The sequence below is a fragment of the Myxine glutinosa genome, chromosome 9 (assembly GCF_964187855.1).
Source record: "Myxine glutinosa chromosome 9, kmMyxGlut1.1, whole genome shotgun sequence".
Taxonomy (NCBI): Eukaryota; Metazoa; Chordata; class Myxini; order Myxiniformes; family Myxinidae; genus Myxine; species Myxine glutinosa.
In genome coordinates this window covers 91,604,845-91,619,942 of record NC_136269.1, presented here as the reverse complement: position 1 = coordinate 91,619,942, position 15,098 = coordinate 91,604,845, and the positions used below count along the sequence as shown (strand labels likewise).

General features: G+C 45.4%; 1 protein-coding gene across 4 annotated transcripts in view; it reads right to left on the bottom strand.

The window, feature by feature from the left end:
* Positions 1-15,098, bottom strand: part of RRBP1 (ribosome binding protein 1) — a 128,851-nt gene that overhangs the window by 95,207 nt on the left and 18,546 nt on the right. For all 4 annotated transcript variants that reach the window (XM_068128833.2, XM_068128835.2, XM_068128834.2 and 1 more), the window contains exons 4-5: positions 13,650-13,786; positions 7,565-7,687 (exon numbers count right to left, since the gene is read on the bottom strand). In XM_068128833.2, coding sequence (XP_067984934.2) covers positions 7,565-7,687; positions 13,650-13,786 — 260 coding nt within the window. The remainder of the gene's footprint in view (positions 1-7,564; positions 7,688-13,649; positions 13,787-15,098) is intronic.

The window sequence follows — 15,098 nt, the reverse complement described above, 5'->3', positions numbered from 1 at the left end:
ATAATATAAATATCCCCAAGTGGGCTGACGGTCATCTCTTGAAGTTGTAGTTCAGACCATTGCTGATTTTGAGGAAACCCCTCCCTTATCCTCCATTCCCCTCCCTCCCCTCCCCCCCTTCACTTCCCCCAGGTACCTCCCTGATCGTCCTGAAGGCCCCCTGATACAAAATTGAAAAAAAAAATCTAATTCTGAGCGATTTTATGGACCATCGAGTGAGAACCATACAGAAGAATGGATTTTAAGGACCATACAGAAGGACTATCAGGTTTCAGAGCAATTGGTTGTTAATAAGGGACTAGTTGGGATCTGATGTTTCAGGGGGGTAGTCCTGCCTGGGAGCCCCCATGATCCAAAATCGAAAAATTGAAGGCTGAGAAATTGTTGGGGCAATTGAGTAGAAGAGCTGTGTCGGGTTTAAGGGCAATCGGTTGGTAAATAAGGGACGAGTAGGGATCTGAAATTTCAGGGGGTAAACACCATTGGGCGGCCCCATGATCCAAAATCGAAAAACTGAAGCCTTAGCGATTGTGCGGACTACTGCCTTTTGTATTCATCTGTCAAGTTTCAGAACAATCAGCTGGGTGGTAAGGGAAGAGAAGCAGAAATAACAAAAAGTTAACAGAATGACGGACAGACATCCAGACATGACGACCCATTTTATAAGTTAATCTCTTCAAGAATCAAGATGAGATGACCTATCAACAGGGAAGACGTGAAGATATTAATGGCGAAACAAAAATTGGAATTGGCTTATACAATGACAGTTAGAGTGGTTAGATGCTGTTGAATAATTAAAAATAAAAAAACAGGCACAAACAAGTTTATATCATTAGATTCAGTTAACCTGTATGCAGGTGCTACTTTCTGCTCTGCAAGAAACCACTTCATAAATGAAACTTTGAGTTGAGCACCATTATGCAGCACAGTTTCATGACCTGAGGATTCAGCAAAATTGTTATAAATAGCTTAAAAATAAAAAATAAACCTTCGGAATTTAAAGTGATGCTCTGTATACAAACATATTATCTTCGACATTATCCCCACAGGCTGGTTATTTGAAAGTTCAATTACAAAAGAGATGAAACAACGACACAAACTTAAAGACATAATAGATCTCAGGCTTTGAGGCCTATAACGTGCGTGTGTGCGTGTGTGCGTGTATGTGGGCATGCGTGCGCGTGCTACGGGTAGAGGCCAGAACGCGCACACGTGTGTACTGTGTACGACTTTTCGAATAAGAATAAAATACAGTAAACCCTTGTCCAACGCTGGTTTGGGCAATATGGATTTGTGTGACGTGGGAATAAATGTGACGCTTATTTCTGGAATGCACATGAAACTTAATTATACACGGGTTTTAATGTAGCGCTGTGACCACGTCATGCATAGAGCTGACTTCTCCTGCCATCTTCTACCACCCGTGCTGTTTTCAGTGTGCATAGCTTGGTGTTAGCTTAGCGGTTAGTGTGCCGGCTTGGGATCCTAGGATCCTGGGTTCGAATCCCGGTCGATCGCTAAATTAACGCCAGGGGGGTTGACTCAGCCTGTCATCCTTCCGAGGTCGGCAAATTGAGTACCAGCTTGCTGGGATGAATGATCACGGTGTGTACCCCGGTTTATAGGTACACTGTATCCTTGCGCATCGTAAGAGGCGACTAAGGGTTGGCGTCAGGAAGGGCATCCGGCCATAAAAACATTTCCTCAAACAAGGAACCATGATTGGCATGGGGCCCGCAAGGCTAACCCCCGCTCTAGCGGGGAAAATGGCCTTAAAACGATCATTCATTCATAGCACCGCAGTCAAGTGAGCTTGTGCAGAGGAGATTTCTCTAAACGTTATTTAGTCACATATTGGACCCATAAATACAGCATGGCACCGAAACATCAAGCACTCTCCAAGTGGTAATGGAGTGAAGAAATCCCACAAGGTTATGACATTTGTAGAGAAAATCGTGATTTTAGACAAGTTGCGTGAAAGGATGAGTAGCATTGGTCGGCCATGAGTATCATGTAAACGAGTCCACCATGGTACGCACCATTCGTTCAAGCCCAATTTCCAGGAGTTTATAACAGAAAGCAGCTACACCCATGAACTATGGTATTCAACGCTGACGAAACGAGGCTCGTCTACATGAAAATAGCGAACAGAACGTACATCTCCACGAAGCAGAAGGCAGCACACGGTTTCACCTTTCAAGGATCATCGGGTATTATTTTTGGTGCAAATGCATCTGGCGACTGAATGGAAACCTTTCGTGCCATGAAAAGCCCACTGTCGAAGATGATGCCCTGGCCTCAAACCTCCACCCTAACAAATGTATAGTGGCCTGAAAAAGTATTTAGCCCCCCCCCCACCCACCCACCCAAAATTTTCACATGTTGATGCCACCCGAGCTTGTTTCATGATTCTTTCAAATCAAACTATATATATATATATATACACACACACACACACACACACACACACACAAAAAAGCAAAAAATGTGAATAAGTTAGATTGTTAGATAGAAAAAAAATGTTAGAAAAAAAATTAAGTTAGAAAAGAAAGTTAGAAAAAAAATAAAAATAAATGTGAATAAGTTAGATTAACAGCGAAATCTGAGGATTCTCCGTTTTATAACTATTCAAAAACTTTGCCTAATTAAACCAAAATCACTTCAGGAGCAAATTATTTGTTTGAAAAGTTACAAAATAAATGTAATAGGTTTCACCTGTATATAATTAGTTTTTTTTTAAAGTTTTTTTTTGTATACTGAATCGAGGCTCGTGAGAGAGCTAACATTTACTTCACAAACAAATCAACCAGACAAACAAAATATATAAAAAGAGGGAGCGGAAAACAAGATGGGGAGAGAAGGGGAAGCACACAAACACAACATGTGAGAGCAGGGAGATGTGTGGAAGGGAGAGGGCTTGGGGGGTAGGAGGCATGGGAAGGGGGGGGGGGGGGAGGGAGAAGTATAAAACACAAGGACACCAAGGACTTCCAGGACAGAAGTTGGTATTTCAAAAAAGTGGAATTGGGGTGAAATTAGCGGGGGTAGAAAAGATCAAGGTTTTGGATGGGGGAAGATCAGAGATGGTGGTGAACAGCTGTTTTAAAGACCTGGAGGGTGGAGTGGGATTGAAGAGAGTGAGGGAGTTTGTTCCAGAGGCGGGAGAAAAGAGGAATGAAGGAGTGAAGGTGAGCAGAGAGTCTTGATTTTGGCAGTTTGACCATAAGAGGGTTGCAGGCAGATCTTGTGCGACCTGTAGGAATATTTGCGGGACAGAGCCCAGAGAGAGCTGGGGGGACAAGGCCAGAGAGGAGTCGGTAGAAGACGGAAAGACCACCAACCTGCCTGCGGTGAGTGAGTGAGAGGCCCTTGGAGTTAGCTTCATCGTGGGAGATTCCAATGATTCTGAATGCTTTGGTTTCAACAGCGTGAAGATGAGCTAGGTGTGAGGCAGGAGCACCAGCCCAGAGGGGAGAGCAGTATTCCATTGAGCTGCGGATGAAAGCCTTGTATGTGGTGAGGAGCTCAGGTGTGCCAAGGAAGGACTTCGCACGACGGAGGATGCCCAGTCGGCGACTGGCTTTGGAGGCCAGATTTGAAATGTGGTTTTCCCAGGAAAGATCATGGCAGATAGTGAGACCCAAAAGCTTGAGTGACAGAACTTCTTGGAGAGGATTATTCAGAAAGTGGATGGGAGGGTTGTCCAGTCGGTCTTTTCGGAGAGACATCGTAAGAGTGTGAGATTTGTCAGGATTGAAGGACATGTTCCACTTGTTTGCCCAGTCTGTGATTTTGTCCAGGTCTGCAGAGAGTGAGGTGGCTGCAGACTGCCGATATGAGGGATTAAGAATGGAGCGACAGAGAGTAGAGTCATCAGCAAAGAGATACAGAGGATTTTCAAGAGAGTCAGAGAGATCATTGATGAAGACCAGAAAAAGCACAGGGCCTAGAACACTGCCTTGTGGAACTCCAGCCTGAACAGGAAGAGATGAGAGAAACCCATTCAGGGCCACACGTTGACTACGACTAGAGAGGAAGTCCGCCAGCCATGCGTGGAGATTTCCATGGATACCAAAAGAGGAGAGTTTGGTGAGCAGAGCGGGGTGCCAGACCGTATCGAAGCCACGTGATATGTCAAGGGAGACTGCTCTAATTTCCTGTTTGGCATTGAGGACCTCCATCCATTGTTGAGAAAGCAGAAGCAGCATGTCCAGAGTAGAGTGTCCAGGTCTGAAACCAAATTGATGGTCAGAGATCAAGCCATTGGAGAAGAGGAAAGATTTCATATCTGAAGCAATGATGGATTCCATGACTTTGCTGATAATTGGGAGAAGGCTGATTGGTCTGTAGTTGCTGGGATCTGTTTTTGCACCTTTTTTGTGCAAAGCGGTGATGTTGGCAGATTTCCAAGCAGATGGAAGATGACCTTGAGCAAAAGAGAGGGTGAAGAGAACAGAGAGAGGGAGTGAAAGAGCGGAAGAACAGGATTTTAGGACCCGTGGGCTGATGCCGTCAGGTCCAGTTGCAGAATCCGAGTCGAGGGTTGACAGAAACTTTTCCACCTTGTCAGGAGGAAAGGACACAGAGTCCAGGAGCAGCTGGGTACGTCTGGGTACGGTGGGTACAGAGAGGGATGGGTTTGGGACACAAGATTTAGAGGCAAACACAGAGTTGAGGCATTCAGCTTTTTCACGTGCGGAGTCAGCCGTGTGGCCATTTGAGGTGAGGGAGTGGATGGAGGGGGAACAAACACCAGAAACAGATTTGACCAGATGCCACCAGGATTTGGAAGAGGGAGACAGATAAGAGAGTTCGGTCCTGAGAACGGAGAGATATTGTTTCCTGGCTCTCCTGAGGGTGGACACACACTTGTTTCGGGCTTTGTGAAAGGAAATGAGATTTCCTTCCGTTGGATTTGCTTTCCAGGAGACAAAAGCAAGTTGTTTCTGGGCAATAGCCTCACCACAAGATTCCGTGTACCATGGACGGGAGGAAGGGTATGACAACAGAAGACGAGATGGGATAAATCTGTGCATGAGAGAGAGCAGTTTGCTTTGGAAGAATTCCCAGGAAGAATTTATGTCAGAGGCAGTAGAGATGGGAGACCAGTCCAGATGATTGATGGCTGCTTGAAGACCGTGCCAGTTGGCCTGAGTGAAATGCCAGACTCGCTGACGCTGAGGAGGCTCTCTGAGAATGGTCAGAAAGATGTCCACTTTAACAAGCACATGATCAGAAGAGCCGATTGGAGCAGAAGAAGAGCAGCAGACATTTTCAGGGAAGTTAGTCATAACCAAGTCCAAAAGAAAAGATGCTCCGTTGGTTTAACTTAGAAATTAAGCTCCCACACCTAACTAAGGAGTTTTAAGGTCAACTCACTTTATCAACCAACAAGGCAAACATGAACATGAACATGAAGACCAAGGAGCTTTCCAAAGAAGTCAGACATAAAGTGGTGGAAAATATCGTTTAGGAGAGGGTTATAAGATGATTTCAGTCACTCATGATCCCTTTGAGTTCGGTGAAATCCATAATTAAGAAGTGAAGACGTATCATACCACCCAGACTCTACCCAGGTCACGGCACCGATCCAAACTCAGCAGCCTGGCAAGCAGGAAACAGGTTCGGGATGTTACTAAATCCAGCAAAGACTTTGAAAGATCTGCAAAGCTCTATGTCTGAGATGGGGGTCAGTGTTCATCAAATCAACAATATCCTGTTTCCTTCACAAAGCTGGCCTCTATGTACAGGTGGCAAGAAAGAAGCCATTACTGAAAAAGACGCATCTAAAAGCTCATATTGGGTTCATGACGAAGCATCTTAATGATACTGCGGGCATGTGGAGAAAAGTTTTGTGGTCAGACGAGACAAAAATTGAACTTTTTGGTCTAAATTCAAAGCGTTAGGCCTACCTCTGGTGCAAGCCCAACACTACACATCGCCCAGTCAACACCATGCCTACTATCAAGCATGGTGGTGGCAGCATCATCATCAACAGGGACTGGCAAGCTTGTCAGGATAGAAGGGACAATGGATGGTGCAAAGTACAGGAGAATCCTTGATGAAAAACTACTCGAGTCAGCCATGAATCTGAAACAGGGTCGGAGATTCACATTTTAGCAGGACCATGATCTGAATCACAAAGCTAAAGCCACACTGGAGTGGTTGAATGAGAAGAAAATAAATGTTCTTCAGTGTCTCAGTCGAAGTCCTGACTTGAACCCAATCGAACACTCATGGGGAGACCTGAAAATTGCAGTTGATCGAAGACCCCAATCAAACTTGGAAGAACTAGAGCAATTTTCATGTGAGGAATGGGCAAAGATTTCAGTATCTCACTGTGCAAATCTGGTAGAGACCGACCCAAAAAGACTCGTACAAGTCATTTCCACCAACTACTGACATTAGGGGACCTGAATACTTTTGCAACCAGTGAATTTTGATTTGTACATGTTTTTTTGCAGGTATTCCTGACATGTAACCTCCTTCAATGCATAGAATATTTGTCCGTATGTAACATTCCAATTTACCCCACAAGGTCTTCAGCTTGCACAACACGTTTTTGCTGAACGTGCTGTTTTCCAGGAACCTAACCCCAGTGGTGGACGAGGGTTTACTGTAGACTAAAACAAACCAAAGCTGTTGACCAGCTTCATGCATGATGTTGATGTCATGACAGAATACACAGCCTTTATATTATCCATTAACTTGAGAGAAAACCCTTTATTTTCAACATTTTTGTATTACTTGCTCAACCCAACCACGATAAACTTCTGATAAAAACAAGGCCCGGGTTGTAGGCAGAGAAACCAAGTACGACTGAATGCTGTACGGGACATTTAAATTCCACGAAACAATGGGAGTATATAAATAACCACCTTTAGAGGCCATTTTTCCCCGCAAGGCGGGGGTTGGCCTTTTTCAGGCACCGTGGTTGTTGTTGTTTTTTTGGTCCCCTTTTTGAAGCAATGTTTTACGGCCGGATGCCCTTCCTGACGCCAACCCTTTTTGTCGCCTTTTACGACAAACAGGGAATTACCAGTGAACTGGTACTCAATTTGCCGACCTCGGAAGGATGACAGGCTGAGTCAACCCCCCTGGCGTTAATTCAGCGATCGACCGGGATTCGAACCCAGGATCCTAGGATCCCAACAATGGGAGTGATGCTGAAAAAAAAAAAAAATCCTTATAATGATAAAACAGTCCAAGAGTGGTCCACGTCTGCGATGACATTGCAACACACTCTCCACTTCTACAAGCCTCACTCGATACACAGTTGAATATCTATTATACACATATCGAAAGGTTGGAGAAAGAGCATACAGGAACTACAGTATGAAATCTTCTCTGTAATTACTACTGAATAATTTCAGCTCAAAAGCACGTTTTCACCTGATAGCCAATCAAATTCACCTGATTCCTTAGCAGTTTAGATAGAGTACCAAATTTTAATAAAACCAAAACACGAGACAAAAACAAATCAAGTCTAGTTAAGTAGCATCACAACTTCAGAGGTAGTTTGAAAGCACTTAGCCAGTTGTATATGGCCTAAAAGAGGACAAACCTGGCTTTGGTGATTGAACATGGCCCTGGAGGCCGCAGCCTCCTCCTTCTGCCTGACCAGCCGCTGCTCCCATTCCTCCAGCTGCCCACGCAGTGCCATGACTGCATCTGAATTCCCACTGGTCTGCAAAAAAACAGTCAAGCAGAGAGCTAAATTTAGAGCCATCTATAGAATAAACCTACAACTTATAACGACAAGCCACCACCCACACAGTACAACCTCCACACACTACCAGCCACACGCACAGTACAACCTCCACACACTACCAGCCACACACACAGTACAACCTCCACACACTACCAGCCACACGCACAGTACAACCTCCACACACTACCAGCCACACGCACAGTACAACCTCCACACACTACCAGCCACACACACAGTACAACCTCCACACACTACCAGCCACACGCACAGTACAACCTCCACACACTACCAGCCACCCACACAGTACAACCTCCACACACTACCAGCCACCCACACAGTACAACCTCCACACACTACCAGCCACACACACAGTACAACCTCCACACACTACCAGCCACCCACACAGTACAACCTCCACACACTACCAGCCACACACACAGTACAACCTCCACACACTACCAGCCACCCACACAGTACAACCTCCACACACTACCAGCCACCCACACAGTACAACCTCCACACACTACCAGCCACACACACAGTACAACCTCCACACACTACCAGCCACCCACACAGTACAACCTCCACACACTACCAGCCACACACACAGTACAACCTCCACACACTACCAGCCACCCACACAGTACAACCTCCACACACTACCAGCCACCCACACAGTACAACCTCCACACACTACCAGCCACCCACACAGTACAACCTCCACACACTACCAGCCACCCACACAGTACAACCTCCACACACTACCAGCCACCCACACAGTACAACCTCCACACACTACCAGCCACCCACACAGTACAACCTCCACACACTACCAGCCACCCACACAGTACAACCTCCACACAGTACCAGCCACCCACACAGTACAACCTCCACACACTACCAGCCACCCACACAGTACAACCTCCACACACTACCAGCCACACGCACAGTACAACCTCCACACACTACCAGCCACCCACACAGTACAACCTCCACACACTACCAGCGACCCACACAGTACAACCTCCACACACTACCAGCGACCCACACAGTACAACCTCCACACACTACCAGCGACCCACACAGTACAACCTCCACACACTACCAGCCACACGCACAGTACAACCTCCACACACTACCAGCCACCCACACAGTACAACCTCCACACACTACCAGCCACCATCCACACAGTACAACCTCCACACACTACCAGCCACCCACACAGTACAACCTCCACACACTACCAGCCACCATCCACACAGTACAACCTCCACACACTACCAGCCACCATCCACACAGTACAACCTCCACACACTACCAGCCACCCACACAGTACAACCTCCGCACACTACCAGCCACCATCCACACAGTACAACCTCCACACACTACCAGCCACACGCACAGTACAACCTCCACACACTACCAGCGACCCACACAGTACAACCTCCACACACTACCACCCACCCACACAGTACAACCTCCACACACTACCAGCCACCCACACAGTACAACCTCCACACACTACCAGCGACCCACACAGTACAACCTCCACACTCTACCAGCCACCCACACAGTACAATCTCCACACACTACCAGCCACCCACACAGTACAATCTCCACACACTACCAGCCACCCACACAGTACAACCTCCACACACTACCAGCGACCCACACAGTATAACCTCCACACTCTACCAGCCACCCACACAGTACAACCTCCACACACTACCACCCACCCACACAGTACAACCTCCACACACTACCAGCGACCCACACAGTACAACCTCCACACACTACCAGCGACCCACACAGTACAACCTCCACACACTACCAGCCACCCACACAGTACACCTACATCATCACCAAAATGGCCAGTTCCCAATGTGTAAAAGCATTGACTTAAAGATACATATTTTGCAAAAGACGGCCATAGTACTTGCCATGCAGAACAACGAAAGGCAAAATAAGCAAAAGCATTAAGTGTGCAGGCGTAGGCTAATTGCGAGGACAGCGGACTGGGATAGCAGCTGGTGGGTTCAAATCCAGCTCAAAACAATTCAGTATTAATGATTTAGATTCTCAGGAAAAAAACGACCCACTCTCACAAGAATTACTGTCGTTATCAGATGGTGGGTAACAACCCAATATCGATCACTAGTGACCTTCAGGGAGAGGGTAATCTGCTGCCCTCACACTCTGCTTGCTCTACATGAGATGCCAGTGTAAAATGTGGTTTACTCTTTTTGCCCTTCCCGGATGTCAGGCATTGGTACTTGTACGGCCAACTAGGACAAGACAGCTCGTCCAAAAATCCCCTAATTAAGAGACCGAACCTCTTGGAGCAACCACTGTAAGGTACTCGTGGCTTTTAGCAAGCAGGAGCTTTCAATAAATGTTTTAATGTCAATACAGAGCAAATAATCCAAAAGGTTCAGCACGTGCACGGAAAGCTAGTTTTACCAACCATCTCAATCCGCACAAACTAATCAGTACAATTAGTGCCAGGCCGCTCATAACCCCTCAGGTCTTGTTCCAGGCACACAGCATTCTCACCCCCTCAGTCAATTCCCATGCTTACAGCAACCCCAGCAACCAATTCAGCAGCTAAATGAAAGCTAAAGGTGAACCCACGAAGTAAGCCCTTTAAACCCCCCCCCATCCGAGAAGCTATTTTGACACCCAATGTATGCCTCATCCGTTGTCATTCATCCATTTCATGTCGCTGGATATGTAATTCCATGAAATACCACGCCGGTGTGATATTATTTTTGAAAAAAAACTGGTAGAACTGAGCCGCAGAAATATAAACTGGGATATCCAGTAAAAGACAGGTTCTCAGAAAAAGGGCTTCAAATTTCAGGTTCCTATTCAGAATGGCATTCAGTTTCCATTGAACAAAGATCAGAGCGAGCCTCAAACATTGGACGTACTTAAAACTGCCTTTATCATCAAACGTACAGTGACCTTCAATGATTATTTAGCACATTTCATTCAAACTGGCCCTGGATGTGGGATAGCCCAGTTTACTTCTCAACATAGGGGCTCAGGAGCCAAAAAAACAGTTTAAAATCATTATCGATCAATTTCCCAGCAGAATGGCATTATTGAAATAATATTTTATTTACGTCCACATGCAAGAACAGAATTTTTGATGAAACAAGGGCACTATCTTTGCAAATGCACAGCAACGCAAAGGAAGCTGAGAAACATTTCCATGCATGGCTTGAATATACAAATTTCTCACTATTATAGGCTTGAAGATGGCTGTGTTCTTCCGCTGAAGCAGGAACCAAAACACAAGCAACATTTAACATAAAGGAAACCTACAACCATGGTTGGCATTGCTCTTTTCAAAACAAAAAGACGAGCATATCATAAAGTGACAGCTTGCTAACCTGAAGATAAACACACAAATGAACAGAGATTAATTAATGTTAGAGAGGCCGTTGAGCACAATCTCAGGGGAACCTCAGATATCTTGGCAATTAGTATATTTATGGCATTTAAAATACAATTTTCACATATGTTAGCAGAAAAAAAAATTAGAGGTTGCCAGTAAGCTTTGCAAACATGAAATATAATAACAAGTATATGCTGTAAATATAACAAGTTCAAAAAATGACAGAGCACTTCCTCATGCGTCAGTGGAATGTAAGAAATGAATATTGATCATTGCATAAAAAAAAAAAACCAAAAACCACCGTTTAGAGGCCAATTTTCCCCACAAAGCGGGGGTTGGCCTTTTCGGGGACCGTGGTTGTTGTTGTTTTTTTGATCCCCTTTTTGAAGCAATGTTTTACGGCCGGATGCCCTTCCTGCCGCCAACCCTGTTTGTCGCCTTTTAACGACAAACAGGGAATTACCAGTGTACTGGTACTCAATTTGCCAACCTCGGAAGGATGACAGGCTGAGTCAACCCCCCTGGCGTTAATTCAGCGATCGACCGGGATTCGAACCCAGGATCCTTGTATCCTAAGCTGGCACCCTAGCCGGCTAGCCCAACACCAGCATAAAACAATAAAAACGTGTGTGTGTGTGTGTGTGTGTGTGTGTGTGTGTGTGTGTGTGTGTGTGTGCGTGTGTATACGTTTGTGTCAATTTCATTGCTCAGGGTAAAGGAAAATAAACCACTAAGCGAAGTCGATGGCACGCCATTGCGAATCCCCAAGCTTCCCACTGGAAGCAAAGTTGAAAGATGGTAAAAAGTTCCACCAGGAATGACCAAATATCAAATTATCAAACCACGTTTTTACAACCCTCCCATGGGGACGCTGGTCAGGGCTACTAGGCCGTGGGAGCGATTGGCAATGGATTTCAAAGGGCCGCTGCCAGCGTCGGGTAACTCTCGTTATCTGCTCACTATCGTTGATGAGTACTCGCGATTCGCTTTCACGTGCGCAGACGTTTCGCTTTCGCTTTCACGTGCGCAGATATAACGGCCGCCACAGTTGTACGGTGTCTGCAGAACTTGTTTTCTATGTTTGGGAATCCGGCCTACGTGCATACCGATCGAGGGGCGGTGTTCCTGTCCCAGGAAGTGAGGAGCTTCTTACTTCAGCATAATGTCGCTTCTAGCTATACCACCCCGTATAGACCACAGGCGAATGGGCAGGTCGAACGCTTCAATGGGATTATATGGAGGGCCGTCACGCTAAGCCTTAGGTCCCTCGGCCGGGGCCTAGATAAATGGGCTTGGTCGTTACCTGTGGCGCTGAACTCAATCAGGGGTTTACTATGTACGGCCACCAACCAGACTCCTCACGAATGGATGTTTCATCACCCGAGGAGCTCGGTGAGTATCCGATCTTTACCTAGTTGACTCGCTGAGCCCGGGCCGGCCTACCTCAAACGAGCGGTTCGCACGAGCAAGTATGATCCACTAGTGGATAAGGTGCAGGTACTACAGGCTAATCCCGAGCATGCTCGCGTGTTGATGGCTGATGGACGCGAGTCCACTGTCTCCGTACGCCACCTGGCCCCTTGCGGGGCCATCGACCCTTGCGGGACATCGACGAAACAATTTACGAGTCTATGGACTCTTCCGTGGCTCTGCCTATGGAACATCTGCCGTCCCTCCCGTCACAAAATACACCCCTGCCTGTAGGCACTGTGGTGCCCCCTCCGTCGCCTGCCTCAGGCGGCTACTCTGATGCGGGGGACTCCGGGCTTGGGGATTTAGTACCCGGTAGTTTCCGGACCCGTGCTGGCAGGGAAATTCACCGCCCTGACCGCTACGGATGGACCGACTGACATGGACTGATATCGCTATTCCACTAATGCTGTTGCGTGCTTGATTCCTGCCTAGCGGAAGTGTAGTTCTAACGGCGGGGAGAATGTAATGAAAATGTATTTAAGTTGGACCCAGGTGTGATGCTCGCTCGAACCACTGAGAGGCGCCTATAAGAACTCGGACGTCTGCTGCTGCGGGACACTCCTGCGACATTTAATCTATGACATGTAGACTCGGATGGTGCGTATACGTAGATAATCTAGGCTTGCTTGCATTGATTGATATTATTGGTCATTCTTCATGATTCCATGATCCTGATATATATATTGCATGATTGTATTTTACAGGATGTTGCCAGAGATCAAATTGTCATTAATCCTACCTACAGGACAATGTCGTGGAACTGATCGATTTCCATTACAAGTACCTTTATTAAAACTACACCAAATTGATTTACCATTGCTTGTTTTGTAAGGAACCATGAGAAGAGGTGGTCTAAAATTGCCTCCGTAAGAATTACTCGATCAAAATAAATGAATGTAAAACAAGAAATTCTGTCAGAATGCCAGCGATGATTCGCCTACTATCTCTCCTAATCAGAAAACACTGTAGAATAATTATTTTCCTTATAATTTCTCCCACAGAACGACATCCTAACCAATAATTACTGGATGCAAGTTAGCTTTGCCGGGACCATCCACAACTCACCGTGCACCATCGATCAGGCAGCACCGAGCCACTCTGCCCAGAAATCATCTGCAACATGCCCCGTGGACTGCTCGGATGCGCCTGCAAAGTTTCTATCATGCCAAAGTCTGATCCCGGGATGTGCTGACTGGTTGTACCTACAACAAAAATCATACATAAAATCTAAGCTTGATAAAGTCATTCCGACCAGAAAGATATTTATACCGTTATTACAAATAGCCATTATTAACACATCTACATAGCAGCGAAGGAATCAAGTCATAAGTAGGCATTTCTGCGAATAGGGCAAACAATGGCCAAATAATGTAATATACATGTGTATATTACACACTTTGAAATGAAATTGCTCACAAATTTATGGATGCCATATAAAAAAAAAACTCTGAGATATCGTGCTATATATCGTTTTTGGCCCCATCTCTCAATGGTGAAGAATAACTTCTCATATTTATTTATTGTATCAAAAAATTCTCATCAGAAATCAAAAAATTATCGTATCCAGATCCAGATTCGGATCCTCACAAAAATCGAAATAAATCATCCTTGTCACATACCCAACCTATCCAACAAGTTTTTCCCGAATCTGTAAATTACCTTTTTGAGATATTGTGCTATATATCGTTTTTATCCCTTTCACACGATGGTGAAGAATCACTGAAACAATTCTTGGATCCGGATCCAGATATTCACAAAATTCGAATCAAGGTAAATACGTTCCCGATTCTGGATACAGAATTTTTTTTTTTTATGATAATACAGTACTGTATTTACCATGAATTTCTTGTTGGACGAACCTGAAGATGAAATAACGAAATATTATACCTTCTTTTTTATTCAAATAATATCGCCCAAGCCGAATACTGGATTTTCAGAATGACATATGAATGCTAAATGAGGCCTTTTGAACATGCCCTGTGTGTCTGTTCACACTTTTTTCGGTTCGGCTTGCCATTGCTAGTGCAAAATCTGTGATTCAAATCATCTTTTAAACATAATTTTCAGCACTTAGATGAAAGAGTGGCTATTCCAAGATGGTTAACCATAATTGTTGTGTTTCTTAATGAAAATCAGACTCATGGAAATATAGGAACATGAGAAATATTAGTGGAAGAGCTGAGTGGGGTTTGTACCATTTCCTGTCAATGTAACTAGCTAGGGGCGGCCGTGGATATAACACACACGCACATATTTACTTTCACCAACAGATGTAAAAATTGAGAATAATTTCTCGTGTCCTGGAACCAAACAAAAATGTACACTTATAACAGCCATTTGAGCACATACAACTCCAACTCCCTCCTCCCCTTCCCCCACCCCCTCTCTCCTGCCCCCCCCCCCCCCCATGTTCAAAAAACATGATTAGTGGTAAATATCATCATTTTAAACATACCCTGTGCAACGGCAAGACCCAGATATGCATCAACAAGACCCACATGTGTTAGAAAGCAT